The sequence below is a fragment of the Arachis duranensis genome, chromosome 8 (assembly GCF_000817695.3).
Source record: "Arachis duranensis cultivar V14167 chromosome 8, aradu.V14167.gnm2.J7QH, whole genome shotgun sequence".
In the NCBI taxonomy this organism is placed as follows: Eukaryota; Viridiplantae; Streptophyta; class Magnoliopsida; order Fabales; family Fabaceae; genus Arachis; species Arachis duranensis.
In genome coordinates, this window is record NC_029779.3 from 42,220,442 (window position 1) to 42,244,688 (window position 24,247).

The 24,247-nt window shown below is 31.6% G+C and overlaps 3 protein-coding genes across 3 annotated transcripts; 1 reads left to right on the forward strand and 2 right to left on the reverse strand.

Moving 5' to 3' along the window:
* Positions 1–130: 130 nt before the first annotated feature.
* LOC107462876 (protein MIZU-KUSSEI 1) lies at positions 131–1,121 on the forward strand. The gene has a single exon (XM_016081553.3). It carries the CDS (start codon positions 308–310, stop codon positions 1,070–1,072), a length of 765 nt encoding a protein of 254 aa, XP_015937039.1. The 5' UTR covers positions 131–307; the 3' UTR covers positions 1,073–1,121.
* Positions 1,122–10,960: 9,839 nt separating this feature from the next.
* Positions 10,961–18,260, reverse strand: LOC107462877 (uncharacterized). The gene is made up of 13 exons (XM_016081554.3): positions 17,945–18,260; positions 17,445–17,631; positions 17,069–17,334; positions 15,534–15,607; positions 15,337–15,431; positions 13,714–13,811; positions 12,936–13,019; positions 12,532–12,612; positions 12,361–12,444; positions 12,011–12,106; positions 11,794–11,873; positions 11,372–11,460; positions 10,961–11,271 (listed from the first exon to the last, which is right to left on the reverse strand). Exons 2-13 carry the CDS (start codon positions 17,578–17,580, stop codon positions 10,961–10,963), a joined length of 1,494 nt encoding a protein of 497 aa, XP_015937040.1. The 5' UTR covers positions 17,581–17,631; positions 17,945–18,260.
* Positions 18,261–21,105: 2,845 nt separating this feature from the next.
* Positions 21,106–23,874, reverse strand: LOC107462931 (cytosolic sulfotransferase 15). Its single transcript, XM_016081618.3, has 2 exons — positions 23,389–23,874; positions 21,106–21,824 (listed from the first exon to the last, which is right to left on the reverse strand). Exons 1-2 carry the CDS (start codon positions 23,801–23,803, stop codon positions 21,235–21,237), a joined length of 1,005 nt encoding a protein of 334 aa, XP_015937104.1. The 5' UTR covers positions 23,804–23,874; the 3' UTR covers positions 21,106–21,234.
* Between the last annotated feature and the right edge of the window lie 373 nt (positions 23,875–24,247).

Consider the following 24,247-nt stretch of genomic DNA (forward strand, 5'->3'; position numbering starts at 1 on the left):
GCAATCTAATTCAACTAATACTTTAAATACCTAACCAGAAGTCAGTACCATGAAAACGAAAACATGAAAAAAAAAAGATTAAAATTACTAAATCAACCGTATATCAAAATCATAATTAAAACCCCCTCAACGTGGAATCCACAACTTAAAGTAGTTTTCTTCACACCTTCTATAAACTCCTTCCAAATTCAACAAACCACGAAACCATTAATTCAACCGGAATTTCCCCCTAGAAATTAAATATAAACCTAATTAACCACAAAACTTTCCTTTATTCCTCATTATTTCCATTATCTCGACTTAAGTAATGGCACCACAACTGCCGCAGCCCCAGCCGCCGCCGCCTCCGCCTCCAAAACCACCAGTACAAAGAGAAGATTCAGGCGCCACGGCAAAGAAGAGCTCGGCTCTCAACATGCCGATCTCCCTACAACCAGCATACAGCAAGAGAAGAACTCCTTCAAGATCCGAAAGATTCTTTCGAAAGTTCAAGTCGACGTTCCGATCATTACCCATCGTGGTGCCGCCGTGTAATATGCCAACAGTCCCCAGGACCCGTCCTGGAGACCTGCAGATACACGGCGGCAAGAGAATAACCGGTACGCTATTCGGCCACAGAAAATCTAGGGTTAACCTTGCATTCCAAGAAACACCTAACACTCTCCCGTTCCTTCTCTTGGAACTGGCTATCCCGACGGGAAAGCTGCTCCAAGACATGGGAACTGGGATGAATAGAATCGCCATGGAGTGCGAAAAGCAGCCACGGAACGATAAGGTTGAACTTGTTGACGAACCATGTTGGACGATGTTTTGCAATGGAAAGAAAATGGGTTATGGGGTGAAGAGGGAACCCACGGATGAGGACCTGAGCGTGATGCAGCTTCTGCATGCGGTGTCCATGGCGGTCGGCGTGCTGCCGGAGGAGATGTCGGACCCTCACGACGGCAAGTTCTCGTACATGAGAGCGCATTTCGAGCGCGTGGTTGGGTCCAAGGACTCTGAGACTTACTACATGACGATGCCTCATGGGAACAATGGACTTGAACTTACTGTGTTCTTCGTGAGGGTTTGATTGGAGAGAAAAGTTTGATTGTTTTTGTTGTCCATAGGATCTTTCGGTTCCCCAGGCTAAAGATTATTTCATTAGAAATTTTAGTTTTGTTTAAAAATTTACTGATAATCAATAAATTATTGTATATATAAAATAAAATTTAAAACTTTATCACTTATTCAAATGGAGGAGTAAATTTTATTCTTTTGATAACAAAAGAAAAATTACAGCTTTTGTGGGGCAATGTTTTTTCCCAATTTTGCTACCATTTCCATACAAAGCGTGGCTGAAATGTTAAATATGAGCGAGAAATATAGTACTGCATAGTTCTTAAACCAAATCGAACCCACCAATTCAATTGGGTTAATCGAAAATTAATTATTTGACTAATTTAATTGACCTCAAAAATCACTTGACAAAAAATTAGTTAAAGAATTAGCCGAACTGATAATTAATTGGCAAATTATTGGAATTGGCCAATTTATTTAAAAATTTCTGGTTCGGTATCAACTCCTTAAAATGGCGCCATTTAATCTTGTAAAAAAAAAAGACGCAGTTGCCAGCCTTATTCCACTCTTTTTTTTTCTGAAAAATGAAAATTGAACATTCATTTGGAGAACTTTAGTTCCCAAACACAGTCGGCAGCTCCGTGCCCCACAGCCCCCAGCCACCGTCTGTCTTCGTAGTCATTGCCAAAGTCTTCTCCGACGGGAACCGCGTTGCGTGTGGAAAATCTGTTGTTATCGTAGGAAGCTCTGTTGCGTGTGGAGGTGCTATCGCCGTCCTAGAAAGCTGTGTCGCCGTCGTAGGAAGTTGTGTTACCATCGTTTGAAAGTTCTATTGTTGTCGTCTATCTCTTTTGTTCGAGCTCTCTATCTCTGTCTTTGTCGGTAGTTTTTACTCCTCTGTCATCCGCCATCACTCCCCTTCATCCCTCGCCGCCGGTAATTAAGCTATGTCCTCTAATTTGTATTGTTTTTAATAATATCGAGTTGCTAATTTTTAGAATTTTTTTTATAATACTTTTGTAGTTTTGTTAATAATATCGGGTTTTTATGCTGAATGTCTGAATTGCTGAATGATTTTGTCAAATAGTTTTTGCTGAAGTTAATTTCGTTCATAGTTGTTTTTGTTGTATGTTAAAGATGGAACAATTACAAAGTGATCAATGGTATGAGTTGCGCCTTTGATGAGTTGAAAACTTGTTTGTTAATGTTTCTTTTGATAGTATAACATTATGTGTTTGTCATTATGCGTGCTTTGATTTATTTTTAGTTATGAATTTTGATGTTTGAAGCTATTTGTGAACTTTTAATGTTAAATTGTGGATAATTTATTATGTAAAATTGTGAAATTTTAAATTTTATTAAGTTAAAAATTATTGAATTTAAAATTATATATTAATTTTTTAATATTTAATTTAACCGGTTGAATTCCGATTAAATTTCAGTCAAACCATTAAACCAATAAATCAATGACTTCATCAATTTATTGACCAATCCAATTCTCACCATATTATTGACCAATCCATATGTAAATAACACTGTTAATTTTTTTTTCCGAATTTTTGTACTTGTTCTACTTAATTTCGCTGCGTTATCTATTGATTTTTTTATCATTTATTTTGTTTTCAATCAAAATTTGTAAATAACTTAAGTCTTCGTGAAATCAATTCTTAATTCTGTCACATCATTTAGTTAAAAATTTTTATATTAGAGTGAATACATTTCGATGTTATTCTTTATAAATTTATGTGTTATTTTATATATTAGATATGTCGTCTTCTTCTTATATGTAAATATCATTGTTGATTCTTTTTTAAACTTTTGCACTTGTTCTATCTAATTCCGCTGCATTATCTATAGATTTGTTCACTTATTTTCTTTTTTATTAAAATTTGTAAATTTACAACTCAAATCTTCATGAAATAAGTTCTTAGTTCTATCACATTATTTTGTTAAAAATTTCAATGTTAGAATAAAGACATTTCGGTGTTATGTTCTAAATTTTTATGTATTGTTTTATATATGAGATAAGCATTCAGTTCATTAAATGTGATATTTTTTAAAAATATTCAATATTTTGTGTCATATTACTGAATTTTCATGTCAATTTTAAGTAATTTTGGTGTTATATATCTTGTTTTATTTTATAAACTCAATGTGATCTCTTAATATGTAATTTATTTTTTACATTTTATGTCATTGTGTTTAAATTTCGGTGTCACTTTAGATAAATTTTGGTACTATTTTTATTTCTGCCAAGAATTTAATTCAATAAGTATGAACCTATATCCATTCAACTAAATAAGATTGCAATACAATACAAACATGTTCATTCAAGTCTAATATGAGAAGTAATGTTTCTAAAAAAAATAAGAGCAATGAAAAAAAAAAGAAGGAAAGAAGAATAATAAATAAGAAGAAAAAATACAACATTAAAAAAGAGGTTTTTGTGTCAAAGAAGAAGAAATAACTGTAATAACACATGAAGAAGAGAAGGAGATGAAGAAATAAAAATAAAGCGCAGCAATAACAATACCAACAGAAGGAGGAGAAGGCGGAAACAACGAACAAAAAAAAAAAAGAAAAAATACGAAGAAAAAAAAATTGTGTAAGTGAATTTTATTAGATTTGAAACAACTCAATTAGACTTGATTATCAAAAAGATTTGAATGTGTGTAACAATGCTACAATAATAATACTAACAGAAAAAGAAAGAGAAAGCAGGAACAACGCATAAAAAAAAAAAGAAAAAAAGAAACATACACTAATAAAAAGAAAAAAATCTGCGTGTGATTTCATGCGTACTTTGTTTGAGTAGATTTTATTAGATTTAAACGAACTTAATTAAATTTAGTTAAAAAAAAAAACTTAAATATGAAGCATAATTATTTTAGTATACATATAGTATGATTGTTAGTAACTAATTTCGGTTGTTATATTAGCAACCAATCTAGTAGCAAACTAATTATCCCTAATATGCCATCAATTTTGGTAACTAAAGAATCAATTACTAATATGTAACTGATATATTGGTGCTAATTAGCGACTATATTTTAATTTCAATCACGGACTATATTTAAAATGTACCAAAATAACTTGGTCACCTTTTAAAGGTCATGCAGATATTACTAAATTAGTTTCTAAAATATAAATTGGTCACAAAATCTAAAATAACTTTTTCCTATTAAATTTTTTTAAAAAAAAATAAAAAATATATTTTTTTCAAAAACTAATCCAAACTAACTCTAAATTATTGTTGATTTTAATAATCTTAATAGTTGCACAACAACAATAATAACAACTATTAGTAGACATTATTATAGTTTACAACTCTATTATTCAAAGTACTAAAATTGGACCATTTAATCATATATTAATCTGCAGATCAAAAAGTAAATAAAAAAATTTCTTCAGCTTCACACAGAACTCACCATATACCTATAATGTAGTCAATTATTCATGTGAACCAGTTACTCAGAAAATTAAACATGATATTCAAGATCTGGATCCATGTGAACCACCGATCCACATCGGGCAAAGTTATCATGCACTATCATAAACAAGATTATACTCACAACAATATTTAACATAACCTTCATGTAGGAAAGAAGAGAAAACAAAAAGAACGAGGTGAAGGAAAGATTTTATATTACTGATTTCATATCCAGCAACCAACGTTAATGTGTTGGAAAATATATATATTAATATATTTTGTACTTCTAATTAACATTTTTATGCTTGATTATATGTTATTTACATCACAACTAATCAGATTGGACACCAATTTGAGCTTTAGTGAAAATTTGTGCCCGTGTAATTGTTCAATTTTCTACGCTTTTGTGTTTGGATCCCAATTTTTTTGGCTTGTAGAAAAGCTAAGAAAATTATATATAACTATTATGAAGATCATTGGTGCTAAATCACTAGAAAGAGGTCAAATATTGCATGGAAATTGCAAGAGTGAAGGAATAACTTCAATAAGAATGTCGTGCAAGTATACTGAACAAATGGTTATATTTTTAATAATAGTAGTTCATTATAAAAAAATGGAACACTTTAAGGTTAGCTAAAATAATAAATAATTTAATACGGTATTATGTTTGGTCATAATTGTTATAAATTTATTGTTTGTAAAGGTTGTTCTTTTTTCAAATGACTATATAGATTTTAGATGGAAATAGTTTAAGGTAAATTTAAGAAGATAGTAATTTTGTATTATTTATAATTTTGTATAGAATTAGACTTAGACATTTCAATTTCTTTGATTTAAAGTTGTATAGGAATATTAGACAGAGTATATAAATGTGACTGTTCTTGAAAAAAATAAATCGAAGATATTGAACAAAAAATGATAAAAGTGCAACTGAAAAGAAGTGCAAAGACAAAGATCAAGATGAATGGCATAGGACAAAGTGCACTTTCATAAGACTATCCAAGAGAACTCGATTTTAAATTATCGTCTGAATTCTTTATTTGCACAATGGTCGTCTCAAAATTTAGAGATAACTTGCGCTTACCACAGTTCATCAAACTTCAAACAAAAAGACATTGAACTTCTGATTTGTTTATTCAAGGTATGCTCAAGACATTAAAACTATGTTACTAAAAATCATAAGTTTGTTATGGTTATTATTATCATTTGATTTTAAATCACTTATTTCAACTTACTAAGATAGTGAACTTCTAGTTTCTATCTTGACTCAGAAAATTATCGTATATAATTCATAAAATCGTAAGACAAAATATAGTACAATAATATATAAAAGAATAACATTGTTTAATTTTTGCATAAGATATTTTTTCTTTTTTTATTTGCTTTATGTAATATTTTATTTTGGAGTTCACCGAAAATCGAATTTTAAACTTTTTGGATATAGAATTCTGATATCATGTTATAAAATTACTCATTTTAAAAGTTTAAACTGATAGGAGAAGGTAACATTAATGACGTCTCTAATAAAAACAAATGAGAAAAAATATGTTCATGCAATAGGAATAAGCCACAAAAACGTAGAAAACTATCATGTAAAATGCAAAAATATTTTGTTTTTAAGATCAACTATTAAAGTAACGCTCTAATAAATTCAAATAAAGGAAAATCATTAATATTATTATTATCATCATCATCAACAAAAATACGATAATTAGTGCTTATAGAAAAGATTCAGAGAAGTATTCAATCGCATTAAAATGAAAACAAGAGGAGTTTCTTCAAAATGCTTACACAGAAGACCCAAGTCGAGAAGGAGAGAACACCGATCATAAGAGAGTGAGAAGTGGGTATGAGAGTTTAAAAAGACATACTTATTTTAGTCCTTTCACGTTATATTTTAGTTTTGTTCATCTCTATCCAAATATAATATTAGAATTTATTTTAGTAACATAAATATTATTTTTTAGTGTCTTTATTTTATCTGTTCCAGTATCATATGATATTTTGTTCCACAAAAATAAATTAATTATTCTCCATATACAAATTATTTTACCATACATGTTATTTTTTTCTAAATTATTCTCATGTGCACGTCTTACGCAAGTACATTTCACGTGCCTCTTAATTTAACAGATTTCAATCAACGCGCACGTTCTTCTTCGTGCCGTTACTGCACGTGCTTCTTCTTCTCTTTGTTATCGTCGTCACTAACACCACCATCACCACCTCCTCCTCCTCTTTCTCTTTATTTTTTCATTGGAATTTCTTCTCCTCCTTCTCCTCCTTATTATCTCGTTGTTGAAGATAATGAGTAATTTAAGTTTAGATTATCAATTGAACCAAAACGAAATTGATTATTGTTTTGAATCCAATCAAGTAGCTGAGGTGTGGTTCGATTCTAATTAATTTTTTTCGTTAGTAGTTTATGATTCTGTAGGTAAATAATGTTTAATCGTTGACGGTTTGAATTGAATGTAATGTGAAAGTTCTGCATTAAAGAAAATATTTTTCTATATTTACAGTAAATTTGGGTGTAACATGAAGATATTTGGGTGTATTTTTTAAGAATTTTTTGTGTATGTTTGCTGATAAATTATGCATAATTCAAAATTCTTCTTCTCCCTCCACCTCATTTTCTACTGCTTCTTTTTCTTCTTTTTCATCATCATCATCATATTTTTTTCTTCTTATTCATCTTTTCTTTTTCTTGTTTTATCTTCTCAAGTTTCTTTTTGTTTTACTCTTTTAACAAGAATAAAAACAAAAAAAATCAAACAAAGAAGAAGAAGAAACACATAATGGTACAAAATTACTTGGAAAAAGATGAACTTACATTCATTCAACTAAAAGAAAGAAAGAAATAAAAAAAAGAAAAAATGCAACATTAGAGGAAATACTTTTCTGTATTTGCAACAAATTTGAGTGTAACACGAAAATATTTGGTGTAATACGAAGATATTTGGGTGTATCGTTTAATAATTTTTTGTGTATGTGTGCTGATAAGTTCTGCATAATTCAAAACTTTTTCTCTTCCTCCTCCTCATCTTCTGCTGCTGCTTCTTTTTTTCATCATCATCACCATCTTCTTCTTTCTTTTATTAATCTTTTCCTTTTTTTACCTTCTCATGTTTCTTCTTGTTTTACTCTCTCACCAACATTACCTCCTCTTATTCCTCATTTTTTCATTAGAATTTCTTTTCTTCCTTTCTTTTCCTCCTTCTCTATTATCAGTTATCTCGTTGTTAAAGATAATGAATAATTCAAGTTCAAATTATCAATTGAACTAGAACGAAATTGATTATTTTGAATCCAATCAAGCGGTTGGGGTGTGGTTTGATTCTAGTTAATGTTTTCGTTAATAATTTATGATTCTGTAGGTAAATAATGTTTTTGTTTGTGAAAATTGTTGTTCTCGTTGATGGTTTGAATTGAATGTAATGTAAAAGTTCTGTATTAAAAAAATATTTTTCTGTATTTGGGTGTAAAACGAAGATATTTGGATGTATTCTTTAAAAATTTTTTGTGTATATGTGCAAATAAGTTCTGCATAATTCAAAACTCTTCTTCTCCCTCCTCCTCATCTTCTCCTGCTTTTTCTTCTTTTTTATCATCATCATCATCATCATCATCATCATCATCATCATCATCATCATCATCATCATCATCATCATCATCATCATCATCATCATCATCATCATCATCATCATCATCATCATCATCATCTTTTTTTCCTTATTCATCTTTTTTTTGTTTTATCTTCTCAAATATCTTCTTGTTTTACTCTTTTAACAAGAATAAAAACAAAAAAAATCAAACAAAGAAGAAGAAGAAACACATAATGGTACAAAATTACTTAGAAGATGATGAACTTACATTCGTTCAACTAAAAGAAAGAAACAAATAAGGAAAAAAAGAAGAAGAAAAAAATGCAGCATTAGAGGAAAAACTTTTCTGTATTTGCAGCCAATTTTGGTGTAACACAAAGATATTTAGGTGTATTATTTAAGAATTTTCGGTGTATGTGTGCTGATAATTTCTGCATAATTCAAAACTCTTCCTCTTCCTCCTCTTTATCTTTTGCTGCTGCTTCTTCTTCTTCATCTTCTTATTTCATATTTTCATAATTCTTCTTGGAAGAAAAAAATCAAACAAAGAAGAAAAAAATACATAATGTTGCAAAATCAATAAAAAGAGGAGGGAAAATGCAGCAATAACAACAGTAATAAAAAAACGACGATGAAGATGAAACACGCGAAGAAAAAGGAGAAAAAACACAAAAAAAAAGGAGAGAAGAAGGAAGAGGAGGAGGAGCAATGCAAAGCGTGCTATGGAAACCGTTGAATAGTGCGCGTGTTAACACACTCTCGTATGGATGAGCGTTTTTTTTATTAGGTTTGGCCCAACTTGTATGATTTGTAAACCAAAATGACTTGTATGTGTAGTACTTCTCAAAATAAATACAACTTTAATTACTCTTGTTTTACTTTAATAGTACTGCTAGGAAAACAAAAAAAACTTTATTTAGTATTCATTCATTATTACTAAAATTTGTATATTTAAGATTCATTAATTATTACGATAACTAATAATTGCTAAATTAGGTTTGGCTAATTTTTTTTATCGCCAAATATTTTCGTTACTCTAATTACTATTATCTTGCTTAAATAGAATTTTCTTTGCTTTCATTAAATAAAAACCCCTTAAAATCAAATCAATTATGATATACCCTTCTTTGAAAGACGATGACCTGAGTTAGACTCTAACCACATTGATTTTGATGTGATTAGATTTACAAATTATAATTTGGTAGCTAGTGCGACCTAATTCTTAACGAAACATAAACATAATAAACACTTAAATTGCACTGCCATCTTAGCTTTGCTAAATCAATAACAGCATGTTACTATTCTTCATAAACAACTAATTATTGTATCATCACAAATTCAAAGGCAAAACTGGTACACACTCACACACTAATAACTAATGATAAAACTTATAATTTTGTTGGTTACAACAATTTAAAAATTTTGGAGAACGTTTGAATAATGAAGTGCTCACCTGGTTTAAGTCAATGTTGAACATAGTATGAGTGAATAAAATAGTTTACCCATAAGAACCAATCTGCTTCAAATTATCCATACATTTTAATAATCTGCTTCAAATTATCCATACATTTTAAAAATTAACACACGGTGTTGAAAACAAAATTTATCTCACCTTGATTGATCGTTTTAGCATTTCACAACCACCTCATCTGCTTGTTCAATATATTTTCCAAATAATAGAAACTTTTACAAGCACACATACAAGACGATAATCCAAAATCAAATTTAGACAGATAAGACATGGACAGAAACATTATATCTAGAGACATTGAATTAGTATATTTTGTGTTCGTCTTGATAAAAAAATACAAGAACGCAACTTATTTTTTATTTTCTTTTTCACTATTCTTGTTAATTTTTTATAATTATATTTTTTATTATTATATTTTTCTTTTCAAATTGGTTGGATACAAAAATTTTCATAAATTGAATTTTCATAATATATTTTTCTTTTCAAAATTGTGTCTTTATCTTTTGTGACTTGTTTTCAATATCTTGTCTGGTCGTGTTCTCATAAACAAACAAACGCAACCTTACTTAATTATCTTGGCGTTGACTCATTATTGAAGGTTCATTTTCTATTTCCTTTGCCTCTTGTGGAGGCCATTTAATACGCATCCAATATGCCCTATTGCGTGGAGCTCTAATGCATAAGAGTTGCATTTCAAGGATTCAATTATTTGTTTTAGAATATAATCAAAACAACAATTTTTGGCTTGGTATATTGCTTCAAAGTTAAAATAATTGTTTATCTTGCATTTTCATTAAATTCACATAGTTTGAACTCTCACGAAACCCTACTGCTACTCTACGCTAGCACAATAGCACCCATAAACTTTTCCATTGCTTATATTAAAAGCATTTTTTCTTTTCCGGTTAGACAATTTGACTGATAAAAAAAAAAAAAAAACCCGAAAAAGGGGAACCAAATTGTACTAAATATAATTTAAATGGTGAGATAAATTAAGTGTATTTCTACATCACAAATAGCTCATTGAATTGCTGCCAAATCAGCTTTATTATTCATAAACAACTGACTAAGTAGTTGATTCATTAACTTTCGTTTTATAATCAACTCAACAACTACACCTTGAATAAAGTCATTATATTTGGTAACTATTGGAAAAAAAAAATCATAGCTTTGAACAATATATATAACAATTAAGAAATATATCACTCATGCTAAAGGAGAGTTATGTGAGCTTAACCCAGTAGTAGATAATGTATGAGCCTAACATATTGACCCATGAATACAGCCAGCATTTCTCTTTTACAAGTATCAAAATTGTTAACATGCATTAACTGGTTTATTACAAGGAAGAAGGTTGATTTGAATCTTTTTCTTTGTAAAATGCTATAATTTAATCTATATTCCAATTGAAAGGCCAAAACTCCAAGAAATGAACCAAAGAGAATTGAACACAGCACACATAATGCTTGCTTCAAAATGGCCATAGGTCATCATTGTCACTTGTCTACCCCTCCTCACAGGCATAAATATAATTCTGCCCCAACCGCCTCCAAGATCAGCACTATCTGTTTCTTCCTCTGCTTCCTTGTACTCTTCGTCTTCATCACCATCATCCTTGTCAGTTTCCGCAGCATCAGAATCACAAGTTATCCCATTCACTACTTCATGAGGGGTATCATCAGCTTCTTGCATTTTCAACCAATCCTCTAAAACAGTGAGGGGAAAAAAATTTCAGAGTTCAGACCATATATTTTGTTCAAAAAGTATTTCAACAGGAAACAAATACGCACAAGCGTAAACAAGTACCATAATTAATCTCAAGGTCCTCTGGATTTCTTTTATCATGCTGCTCCTTGAGAGTCTCGAGTTTTATATCATCGAGGGGCCAAGGTTCCCTAGTCCAATGCAAGAGTGAAAAGTTTTCAGAAGTTCATATCATGAAAGCATATATGCCACAAAACATGACCATAGGCTTGTTTTAAAGTCATGAAAAGAGTTCTCACCATTTCTACTTAGAATTTAGTTATAAAGCTGTCAACAGATTTACACCTTTAAGAATTTAATCAAGTTAACATTGCATATAATTGTAAGCATAGTTCAATTCATTAAGTGATGACATGTCCATATTAGGTTAGATATTATGAAAAATAGTCAACATTGACAATTATTAAAATTACTCTCTTACTGTAGCTAATTCTTAGGTTCAAACATGGAAGACAAACACTTGCCTTGGTCTTTGTCCTCGTCTGAAAGCAACAAAGGAAAATTTTTCATCTTCAAAGCCGCGTAAAGGCTCACCCTTTGAACGCTGCAAAGTGATACAATATAGATTATAGACAAGAAAGAAATGTTAATCACTTTGATATCAACAGAAGAGGAAAACAGAAATTGAGGACCACATGAATCTCCCCAATGCATTAAGCAAACTATGGATTTAGTAGAAACCTTGTAAGCACGCTGTGAGGACGTCCTTTCCATCCGCTGAACAAAATGACAATATTTTCCAGATTTTACCAGCGGACAAGTCCCATCATGAGGACACTGCACAAAGGGAATTTACTAAATGAAAAAGATAGAATGGACACACAAAATTAGACTGCATAATAGGAAAAATGCAGAGTGAAAATGGGCTGGTTTGGTTTCAATTCCATTTGTTGTTGATTTTGTAAAGGAAATATAGAAAATAAGAAACAATAGGAAACACAATTTTATTGTATTATCTATTTTTAACTTTTTTACGAAATCTTGAAAGAATAAATTATAAAAAAAAATCAATAAAGCCCTAAAATACTTACAGGAGCAACCACAAAAGCCCCAGCTTTCTGAGTCATCAAATCTTTACAAGCAGCTTCATTTTTAAGACTCGATTTACGGTGTCTCTACAAATTCAGCAAAAGACCATTCAGAGATTGTTTATCATTGTTCAAGATTTTGCTAACAGAACAATATAAATACAGTAAATATACTCTTTCTTCCATCCATAATATGTGAGATCTCATTTGAGCAATAATATTGGATCCATGAGGTGTTCCAGGTTCAATCAAAACCTGCAAAATAAATAGAAATAAATGATAGAAATAGATCAAACAGAAAGATAAATTTATCAAGTTCGAAATCACATAAAATTGTTACTTTATAAAGTAATATTCAAAGGAAAAGAATAAACGAAAATATAACTTTATGAAATTTACAACTGCTTTCGTTAACTTCTTCCAATAGAAATTATTTTCTATGATTTATAAACATTTTTCTTTGCTCCTAAAGCTCCTTTTCTTTCCCAGTTACTTTGCTCCTAAAGCTCCTATGGTAACATCTAAATAAGTTCCAGAAATCCTATCTCTCATAGTACAAGAAACTATTAGAATCATACCAGAACATCCTGTGTTAGATCCCAAAGCTGGCGAACTATGGTAATTCGATCTTGTAGTGATGGGATCTCTCCAAGCACATAAGACTTCAATCATGAAACAGATTGAAAGAAATAAGCATTCATTTAAGAAACGAGAAAGATAATTTACAGTTTTCACAGCTAATGCTTATGAGAAATGCCAACAGTAGGACAGATGAGTAGTGAAAAAGAAATATATCTGCAAATCTATCAGACCTGAAAAATAGATTTTGATATATGAAAAGCAATATGCAGAAATAAAATTTTATATATAGTTAAGCATTGGTTTTCTCTAATTTTAAATATATTGTACCAGCAGTAAAAGAACAACCATGCTAAGTGTACATAAAAAATATCCACCCGTATAAAATATGTTAAAATACAAAATACACCTAGAAAATGAGTAAAACAATGTATGTATTTATATACAAATATATAGTGGCTGATTTTTGTGTGCACATAGCATTTTTTGAATATTCATGAAGTATAGATTGTTTATCTAATTTTTAAATTAATTACTCGTTTTATTGAAGATGATGCTGCTAGAGATTTATTTTATATAGCACTCATGCAATTCTTTTGTATATGAACATTGTTATTATTACTTTAGCATACATGCCAAAACAATAATCAATATTTGATATTATTACTTAAGAACAAAAATTTCATACTGATTTCAGAATCAGATATAGTTTGCATAAACTAAAGAACAAATAACTTGATACTAATATAGGTAAAAAATCCAAAGGAATAAACTTACAGCAATCACAAGGTCATGCCCTCTCTCTGATTTCCCAATACTTTTGGAAAGTGCTTGAATGCTATCATAACTATGAATAAGTGGCAAATTCTTGAGACCTATAGCAGAACAAATACCACACTTTATCAACTATCAAATAATTTTCTCTGGAATTTCCTAAGAAATATCAGACATGAAAGAATTCAATATATTCAATCCCACAAGAAAATCCACTTCATAATTCATGTAAACTCCACAACATTTTATAAGGGAAAAAGTCTTAGGATACAGTTGATTATTCAGATCGTTGTAAGCATCGTCACTTGAAAGAGAAGTATTTTAATGTAGAAATGAATAACCACACCGAGTGAAATCAATCAGATATATCTCGCACTTTAAAATCTCCTTGTGCCTTCAAGGCCTTTAGCTGACACTATTTTCTCTTATAACAGGTAAACCAACGGCTCGCTGTTTTTCTCCTGGCAACATACTTTCACCTCAACATGAGAAAACACTCATTCTTAGCAAGACTATTACTACTCTATCCAATTGCTTAAATTGGAATGATATGATAGGTAATAATTAAGTATAGCCTCTGACAGTTCTTTCTATCATATGCAGCCAATCAATAATCTAAAAGTGTTAAGTTTGTGGCGACCATCTTCAAATCCAAGTTTGCTTCTCTTCAAACTGTTAGGTCACCAAACACCTCTAACAAAAAAACTGATTTATGGATTTAATCACCTTTGGCTTTTGTCAATAATGCAAGAGAAGGAATCAAATCAACAATCCCAACTGTATAACATACAAACATACAAAAGATTTAAGTAAATAGGGCTATATCCATGAACCAAAAATTGATTCCAGATATCAGTCTCATGCAGACAATCATGAGTATGTTATTTATCTCTGATCCACCTGAGACAGAGAAGGTTACATATTCAAATTTTGGAAAGTTCTGTAGGTACTCTGTTAATCTGAGGTAGTTCAAATTTTATGCCGGTGCTGCTTGATCTATTTTGTTTTAGCTTCCAAAACATGACATTGATGATACATCCCATAGATCCTTTGGGATACATGACCGAGATCACCAAAAATTCCAACCCAAATCCTGTTGATTACTGATAGTGTATCATAGGTATATGAAAAGACTGGAAAAAATTTAAAGTCTTTATAAAATGTTTGCAAATCCTTCACTATTTTCAGTAACTTTGCTCAACAACTGGAATAAAGCATGTACTTTTCTTTTAATGATTCCAAACTTTATAGGAAGCATATATAATCTTTCTATTTTTAAACTTATGCTTTTCTAGGCAAGCCTAGCACAACGCAACACCCTTGTCCATAAAACATATGATGGCATCCCCCATTCTGATGGTTATATTTGCAGTAGAATGTGACAGTTATTATTGATTAATAAACCCTATGCATAGCTAATATTATTCTGATTTGCTCAAGAATGACATCAACACAATCATTATATGCATTTTAGCGCACCATCTTCTCTTGCCGCAAATTTACACACAATGTTGGTTTGTTTCCCCTCTAGCCTTTTCCTAAAACTTATATTTCTGTATCATCCCTTACAATAATTAAAAACCTCAAGAAACCTATCATATTTTGATAAAACGGATCATAAATTACCTTGTATAAGACTTCGACCTGCACGCTGCATTGACTGCGATGGTTCTATTAGATTAACTTTTTGCATAGATTTTGGCCAGACTTCTTGCAGTGCCCTGCATCAGATTCAAAAGTGAATAATAAATTAGTCCAAAATAACTAAAACTTATGATATCAAAGTTAACCATTCACCAAAGTAAAGTTCAAGAATCTTTTACCAGAAAGCTGAACCTGTCCCAGCACCAAAATCTAATACCTTGGCTGGGGAGAAACCAGGAAGCCTTTTACGAACCTAAAAAAACATTAAGCAATTTGAGATTAATTTCAAATCCAGCAACATTTTATTCAAAAGTTAGTTATATTAGGTTATTATAGTGAACATAAATAAAAGAAGTAAAACATTTGGACCTTAAGGATGCTCGAATCCCACATAAGTGTAAGAGAGAGATTAACAGTTTCCAATCCCAGATACTAGAGATTAACAGATTCCAATCCCACAAAAGTACTCACAGAGCATATCTAAGAGCTTGTGCCATGGTGCATGTTTTTTGCCGATAATATCGTCCTTATGGGAGAATCAAGAGAAGACCTAAATAAGAAGTTGGATTTGAGGAGAAGCTCTAAAAGTGTATGGTCTGTGCATAAGCCGTAGCAAGATGGAATATATGGAATGTAAGTTCGGCCGCCGAAAGAAAAACCCTAATACGAAGGTGAATATTGGAGAAAACATCCTACGAAAAGTTAAAAGTTTTAAGTATCTTGGATGCATCGTACAAGATAATGAAGAGATTGAACAGGATGTAAATCATAGGATCTAAGCAGGTTGATCAAAATGGCTGAGTGCGTCTGGTTTTTTATGCGACGAAAAAGTCTTTAAAACTTAAAAGGTAAATTCTATCGCACTGTTATCAGACCGACTATGTTTTATGGTACAGAGGGTTGGGCGGCCAAGGGAAAGCACGAACATAAGTTAAGTGTGGCAGAGATGAAGATGTTGAGATGGATGAGTGGTCATACGCAATTAGATAGAATAAGGAACGAAGATATAAGAGAGAGAGTTGGAGTAGTACCTATTGTGAAAAAGATGGTAAAATCGCGTCTTAGGCGGTTTGGACATGTGAGAAGAAGACCGACAGAGCACCCAGTCAAGAGGGTGGGTGAAATGGAAGATGGACAAAGGGTGAAAGGTAGAGGAAGACCTAAAAAGACCATCCATGAGATGGTCAAACGAGATTTACATGTAAACGGTACATAATAGAGCTCAATGGCGTCATTTAATCCATGTAGCCGACCCCACCTAGTGGGGCAAGGCTTTGTTGTTGTTGTATTCAATATAATCCAGCTTCTGAGTTTGATTAAATTTAGTCCAAAAATATACAACTATAAATCTTGTTTTATGCAAATCAGTTCATATCCATTTCATTCTTTTTTATTTCAGTTAATTCTTGGTTGCATAATTGCTTCTCTTAAGAGCACCCATGTATCAGTATTACTCAGTAACCCTTATAATTTCTTGTCCTGCGGATCATTTTTAGTTGAGTGTGAAACTTAATAAAGCCCAGCCGGAAAATAAATACCTTTCAATACAATCCTAGAGTTTCTTGTTTCATCTTTTCAAGCAGACATACAATTTCGTCCCATTTTCCTCATTATATCATATTTCAACTTTTATCTCTATTATGATAGTATAGGAAAGGACTAACATAAAACATATGACTAAAATTCTCGTTTTTGGATAAACTTATCCACTTACCTCCTTAAGTACTCTGTAACAAGCTGAATAAACAGCAGGCATGCGAGAAGCGACATATGCAACTGTCTCATCATCCCTGTATGACAGACCGATGTCGCCATAAGAACTCTTGATCTTCCAACGCTTTGATTGTTCGAAAGACTTTAAAGGGTCTTCAACTATCTCCTTTGATGTAGTGGTGGTCAGCTGCAGGTTAACATTCTTGATAGTATTGAAAGATTGAGATAATCTCAACACTTTCCTCTTCATATGTGGATCCTCCTGCTCTATAATCATAAGCCCGCCATGAACAATTGCAATAACACACATGAATTCATAAAACATTGTGTTACATATAATAAAGTGGAAGAAGGTATGCATAGAGAAAAGAAAGGACCTCGAAGGTATTTCTTAATGGCACGGCGAAGACGAAGAGGGACAACAAGGCAACGTTCAGATTGTTTGGCCGCATAGCGGAGGGTTTCAGGAGTGACAATTTTCTGGGCAGTTTCAGACATTGTCTGGGTAGCCATGTTGGCCCAGGATTTAACACACTACTCCTTGTGGTCCAAACAACCACGCTTCTATATCACCAAGTTAGAATTCAATCAATTAGCGATTCATTAATAGACATTTTAAAAAAAATATGAGGTTGATTCTAATGCACAGACAATATATAATGTGATATCTTATGGACAGACAATGTAAAAAGTTCATGCAATCAAAATAATTGACTCACAAAGATGAGCATTCATGTAGTGGGTATGAAAACTAATACTGAGGTAACAATATATAATCTGATATCTATATACAAGTTTTAACACTTTACATAAAATTAAATCCTATTAGTAAACCGATAATCAATCACAATAAATGGAAACTAAAAGATAATACTACTTTTCATTTCGTTTATGCAATTCTTCGGTATTTCATTTCTTCGCCGGAGAAGTATACTAAGAAATTGCCATCCATTCAAAACTCATCGGCACATGGAAATGAATTCAATTCATATGTGAGCCTTTTTCCTTGATTTGCAAAAACTCATCGGCACCAATCTCAGTTAAGCTTTCATTTCCAAACTGAGCAACATGAAATTCACCTAACATCATTCTGATAAAGTAAAAAATTTGAGCAGCAAACTCAAACTTAAGCAGCAGCAACACATTTGACATCAATAATAACTAAAAAGCTATAACGGAATTAAATAATAAAATTTACCAGGAAGTAAGGGTACTAGACACATAAGTTAGAAAGCTAACTATCAAATTTTAAAATAATAAAAATAAAAAGAAACAAAAAAAAAAGAGAAGAATTGCAGCGGAGAATAGAAAAAGCATTGCGTGTGGCGGGTTTTGGGTTTACGCAATAACCAGCAGTAACCTCTCACTTCCACCAGTAAACTCAACGAGCAGAGCACAGTCACGGAGGAAGCACCAGCAGAGGAGCCTACGGTGACGGCGAGGCGCGGGGACTGACCTCCGTTGGCTGCCGTTATGTGTGGCGGTGTCCGGTGAGTAAGGTAGGGAGGTGAGAGCCGAGCAGGGAGATGGAGACTGGAGAGTGAGTTGGGGTTTGGGGATGGGGAGGGGGCGCCGTTTCTGGCTGGGGACCTGGGCTGGGCAGGGCTCTGGTTTTGGGTTCGGGTAATATCGGATTTCGGGGTTTTGTTTTATCCTCTTCCAGAAATTCAAAACGGTTCGCAGCGGAGGTCTAGATCAAGTGGCAACTATATTGTCTCTTAAACAAGTTGCACCAAATTCGAACAACCTCAAAGTGTGGGTGTGTGAGTGTGTATTGTAATACCTAAAATTAGGGATTGTCCAATTCACTTGATAAAAAAAACGGCACCATTTTAGTGGTTTTAAAAAAAAAAAACATTGACTCGGTCCGGTTTCCAAAACTGGTCTGTTCACTGGTTTTGATCAAATCCATAACATTAAAAGTGGTTTTACATTCGTTTTCTGATGCACCTTCGATCTGATTGGTGACTCGGCCCGATTTTGACTGGATAACCGATTTTTTAATCCAAGCAGGTCGAGCCAATTTTTATAACTATGGGTTTAATTGTTAGGTGATACTCTTATGATGACATCTTCACATAAAGATAATATTGTGGATTAGTTGATTTGATTTGACTAAATATATTTAATTAAGGAGAGTATTAAGAGTCAATAACTTTTGTATTTTGTAATTATTAATTAATCATTAATAGTATTTTTAATGATGTGAGATTACATCTAATAATAAGTGATCATTCACTTCTTTTTTTTATGATTAAGTACTAGCCACCCTTAAACTTTTCTTTTAATTAATCATCTAAAGGTTTACAATGTCATCTTAATATAAAAATGTCATCATGTGAGTATTTCCTTAATTGTTATATGGTAATAGATTTGCAGAACGTTACTCTTGCGAGTAACTTTACACGAGTAACTTTAAGTTTGACACGGAACCAAGAGAAGGGATCAAAGGAGAGCGCTTTGGTAAACATATTAGCAACTTGTTCTTCAGACCATATGTGAATAACATGAAGCTGATTTTGAGTGACATGTTTTCGAACAAAATGAAGGTCAAACTCAAAATGCTTAGTGCTACTGTGGAGTATAGGATTGGCAACAAAGAGAACCGCGCTAACATTGTCACCGTAAAGAGTTGGAACACCATGAATTCGGACTTGTAGCTCACTAAGGAGGTTCTGGATCCACACAAGTTTAGTAGCAGCAGCGGCCAAGGCACGGTATTCTGCTTCTGTACTCGAACGACTAACAAAAGATTGCTTGTGGCTGGACCATGAGACAATGTTGCCTCCAAGATAAACGCCATAACTAGATGTGCTCCTTCGATCATCAAGATCATAACCCAGTCAGAATCTACAAAAGCAAACAATATAATCGAAGATCAGTGCTGGATTGAAAAACAAGCCCCTGATCGATGGTACCGGAGATATCTCTGAGTATTCATTCAACACAATTCCAATGAGTGATCAGAGGTTGGTGAAGATATTGGCTGACTTTATTAACACTATAGGAGGTCTTGTAAGAGTTGCATATTGCAAGGAGCCCACTATAGACTTGTACAAAGTAGAACTATCAAATAAGTCAGTGCCATGCTTGGACAGTTTTAAATTTGTAACCATTGGAGCAGGGACACCTTTGGAGTGCATTGTAACAAATCACTGATGTACTTTGTTTGAGAGAGATGGTATGCACCGGATGGAAGCTTGTGGGCTTCGATGCCTAGGAAATAAGATAATTCTCCTAAATCTTTAAGGTTGCGTTTGTTTTTAAAAACAGGGCAATATACGACACTAAGACAAAGACAATAGAAATGAGACACTAAAAATTAATTTTTGTATATTGTGTTTGGATATAATAGACAATACACTAATGTAATGTCTTATATTATATTCGGATAGATATAGACAAAATTAAGATATTATGCAAAATGACTAAAATAGACATGTAATTCTAAATTTTTTAATGTGTACAATAGAAGTTTATAGAGTATTAGAGATATAATCATTAGTGTTACGTTTTCTATCAGTTGAAACTTTTGGGATGAATGATATCATGACATGGTATTAGAACACTAAATCCGAAAGATTAAGAGTTCGATTCTTAGTGAACCCGTATGAGAATGTTCATTTTGTAACTCAAAAATAAACGAATAAATTAATTATCCAGTCAAGTAGAAAAACTAACGCAACCAGCATTATTTGTACCACATTATGCTCTTTCGGTATCAGTTAATTAATCACTTTAAAAATTTGATATATGAGAAAGAAAAAAGATTGAAATATTTTTTTTAATCAATAATCAGTCAATATTTTTATTTCATACTTTTATTCATTTACTATTTTTTATTGATTAATAATTAAAAAAATTAGTTTCATAATAAAATTGTATTAAAATACTTAATATACTAGTTTTTTAATATACTTAATTTTTAAGGTAAAAAATTAATTAATACCGGATAGATGAGCAAGCAAACTATATAAACATATAGTTCTTGTGTTACCAATAAGATAACCAACTTGTACATATTAATTAAGAGTGCAATACTTTAAACATATAGTTCTCGTGTTACCAATAATACAGCCAACTTGTACATATATAATTAAGAGTACAATATTTCAACATATAGTTCTTGTGTTACCAATAATATAGCCAACTTGTACATATATATAATTAAGAGTGCAATACTTCAAATGAGAGGCCAGATCCATTCAACTTTTCTTGTAGAATCTTGGACAATTTCTCAACCATTGATGGGGAAAAATAGTTAATCCAATCCCCAATTTGAGCCTTCCTAAACAAGTACTTATTCTCAAAGTTACTTGCAAATGTTCCAGACTTATTCACTTCCAATTCCCTCATATTTTCAAAGCTACACAGCTTGATTATACTCTCAATCAAACCATTATTCTCCTCCTCAATTGTGAAAGGGCACCCCAAAAACTCCCCCAATTTTTTGGCATGAAAAATTGTATCTTTTTTGAGATCTTCATACTTCAAGAAGAGTATCTTTTCTGGCCTAGCTGTGCTCTCATTCCAATAACCTAACATATGGTTCCAAGAAGGACCATACCCAATTTTTCCTTCACAATACATTTCAAAAGCTTCCTCTAACGTCAATGTAGGCAAATATTCCGGCTTGATTTTGTTGATGAAAATCCAAGTTGAGACAACTGTGTCCAAAGGGTTCCTGCAAATGTAGATTATCTTGCAATTGGAGTCCTTAATTGACTTGGCCAATGAATGGTATGGAATATGAGTACCTATGTTTCCAAAATGCAAATAAGACTATTAAATATAACAAAATACATGCTTAACAAAAATGGGTGTTTTAAATTATACTCTAAGATCACTATTGTGATCGCATTATCAGAACTGTTATATCTACCACTTTTATGCACATCCATTATATGTCTTTTATTTATAATGTTAAAAATTAGTTTATAAAAAACAAAAATATCTTTTATACTATAAAAAAGTGTAAAGAAAAATAGTAGCATTAGTATCTTATCACTTTTATATTATACTGAAAATTTGGATACAAAATAACAATATAAAAAAAATACATATTAGACCTATAATACTCTTTTATTTAAATAACTTTATATCATGAAATCCACCACGTGTCATGATAGATTTATCACTTCTACTCTGTTATATTTTCTATATATTTTTACTTTGAGCCCGACTAATTTTCTTAAGTACCGAGATAGCGTTTGGTTAAGAGAATTGAAATTTAGTATTATATGTGATAATCAAAGACTAAAATTAAAATTTTAGTCTCTGTTTTTTAAATTTTAATCTCTTTAATATCTTTAGAAAATTGAGACATAAGGAACTAAAATTTTATAGACGAAGACGAAAACTTTAATAATATTTCTTCTTAAAAATATCTTAATTTAAAATTTTAAATTTTAAATCTATTCTCTAATCTCTATATTTATTTTAAATTAAATATAATACTAAGTCATAATTCAGTCCAATACATTTTACATCAAATATAATACAGATATTTAATTCAGTCTCAATTTCAATTTCAATCTTTCAGTCGTCTCTGTCTTTTAGTCTCAATCTCTATCTCAAAAACAGTCTTAAGCAGCGTGTGAAAGAAAGACTAAAATTAAAAGATAGAGATCGAAAAACAAAAATTAATAGACAGACACTGAAACAAACAAAATTACTTGAATATTCATTTTCTCATTCTCTCTTTTTCTTTCTCCCTTTTCTTCTTCAAACAGTGCAGGGACAGGACGACGAAGGCATAATAACAAGAGAGAGTAGAGCTTTAAAGACGGAAACGAAAGTTGGATGAGTGGTATTTTTGTTAGAAATTATTTAAATTTTAATCCTCATTTTCAAAAATTTCAATCTCCTATAATCCTAAAGAAACTGAAATTTTAGAGGAGAAAACTGAGATTTTAGTTTTAATCTCTAACTACCAAACACAATGCTCGAAATCCCAATACCTTTACCAAACACTACCTAATATTATTAGTCCATTCACTATTACAATTATATTAAATTATAGTTGAGTATGATATACTGACACACATAATGTGAACATAAAATAATCACATTGAAACTGGATTGCAATGCCCACATACTCAAATTCAAATAATTGTAAATATAGAAAGACAAGAATCATATACCAACAGCTATAATACCCGTTGCAAAGGCCACAATCACAACATTAACACATTGCAACCACAACCTACAGATAAACAGTGGTCACACTTCACACAAGCCTAAGTTTAGGATAGCATTATTTGACATAATAACTAAGCATATAATATATATAGCAACCATGAACAAAAATAAATTAAGTACCAAATAGTCTTGGCTCAACCATGTTGGATAAGTCAGGAACGTGGTCAAATCTACCACCATAAACTGTGTACTCAAGGAATGGCACAAGGGCATGAGAATTGGAAGTGAGCAAAGGGTGATTCTTCTCCGAGGGGGCGAATCGGCCGCGGTTGGCGATGGCGAAGGCTAGGGCTTTCAACCACGTTGTCCCTGATTTCGGAATGGTAGCAATAATGATATCAGTGTCCTTTGCTTGAAAATGGTTCTGGAATTTGGTTATGGATTGGATTTCTGCTGATTGGCACCAAAAATCTTGGAAAAAATAGAGATAACGTGTTCTCCATCCTCTCTCTCTTGGCAGGGAGATAATCATGTTCTTGCACTCTTGGCTTAGCAAATGCTCACCCTCAATGGCTTCCTCATCCTCCATAGACATAGTTAGTGTTGATGCTGAGGTGAAAATTGGAAAGAATATAATGATAGATAACTAGATATGGTTTAGCCTTGTAGTTATTGACATGATATATGCATGTGAATTTAGAACACTACTGCAATTATTTATAGGAGCATTTAAGCCGTGGTCCAAAGTGGAAGAAGGAAGTTTTATTATGGTAGTCAACTTCATCTGAAATTGATATCTGAAAGTTGTTGTATGATAGACATAAGAGTTAACAATTTTAATTTATATGGACTAATACTTTTAGTTAACAATTTATTTTTCTTGTTGTTGTTTATTTTTTTAAGTCACAAAAAAAATCTAACAGTCTAACATTATATTTTAGTTAATATTTTTAAATATTATTTATTAATTATTGATTAAAAATAATAAATTATATTAATTCTTTAAAACTTTTCAATCAAATTAAAATAAAAAAAACTT

What these genes read in the sequence shown, in the direction of transcription:
- LOC107462876 (XM_016081553.3), top strand. Translation starts at nt 308, where the DNA reads ATGGCACCACAACTGCCGCAGCCCCAGCCGCCGCCGCCTCCGCCTCCA.
- LOC107462877 (XM_016081554.3), bottom strand. Translation starts at nt 17,580, where the DNA reads ATGGCTACCCAGACAATGTCTGAAACTGCCCAGAAAATTGTCACTCCT. An exon ending in GGCATGACCTTGTGATTGCT is followed by an intron (nt 13,020 to 13,713) that starts GTAAGTTTATTC and finishes TCATGATTGAAG; the next exon opens with TCTTATGTGCTTGGAGAGAT. An exon ending in CCTCACAGCGTGCTTACAAG is followed by an intron (nt 11,874 to 12,010) that starts GTTTCTACTAAA and finishes ATCACTTTGCAG; the next exon opens with CGTTCAAAGGGTGAGCCTTT.
- LOC107462931 (XM_016081618.3), bottom strand. Translation starts at nt 23,803, where the DNA reads ATGTCTATGGAGGATGAGGAAGCCATTGAGGGTGAGCATTTGCTAAGC. An exon ending in GGTTGAGCCAAGACTATTTG is followed by an intron (nt 21,825 to 23,388) that starts GTACTTAATTTA and finishes TTGGAAACATAG; the next exon opens with GTACTCATATTCCATACCAT.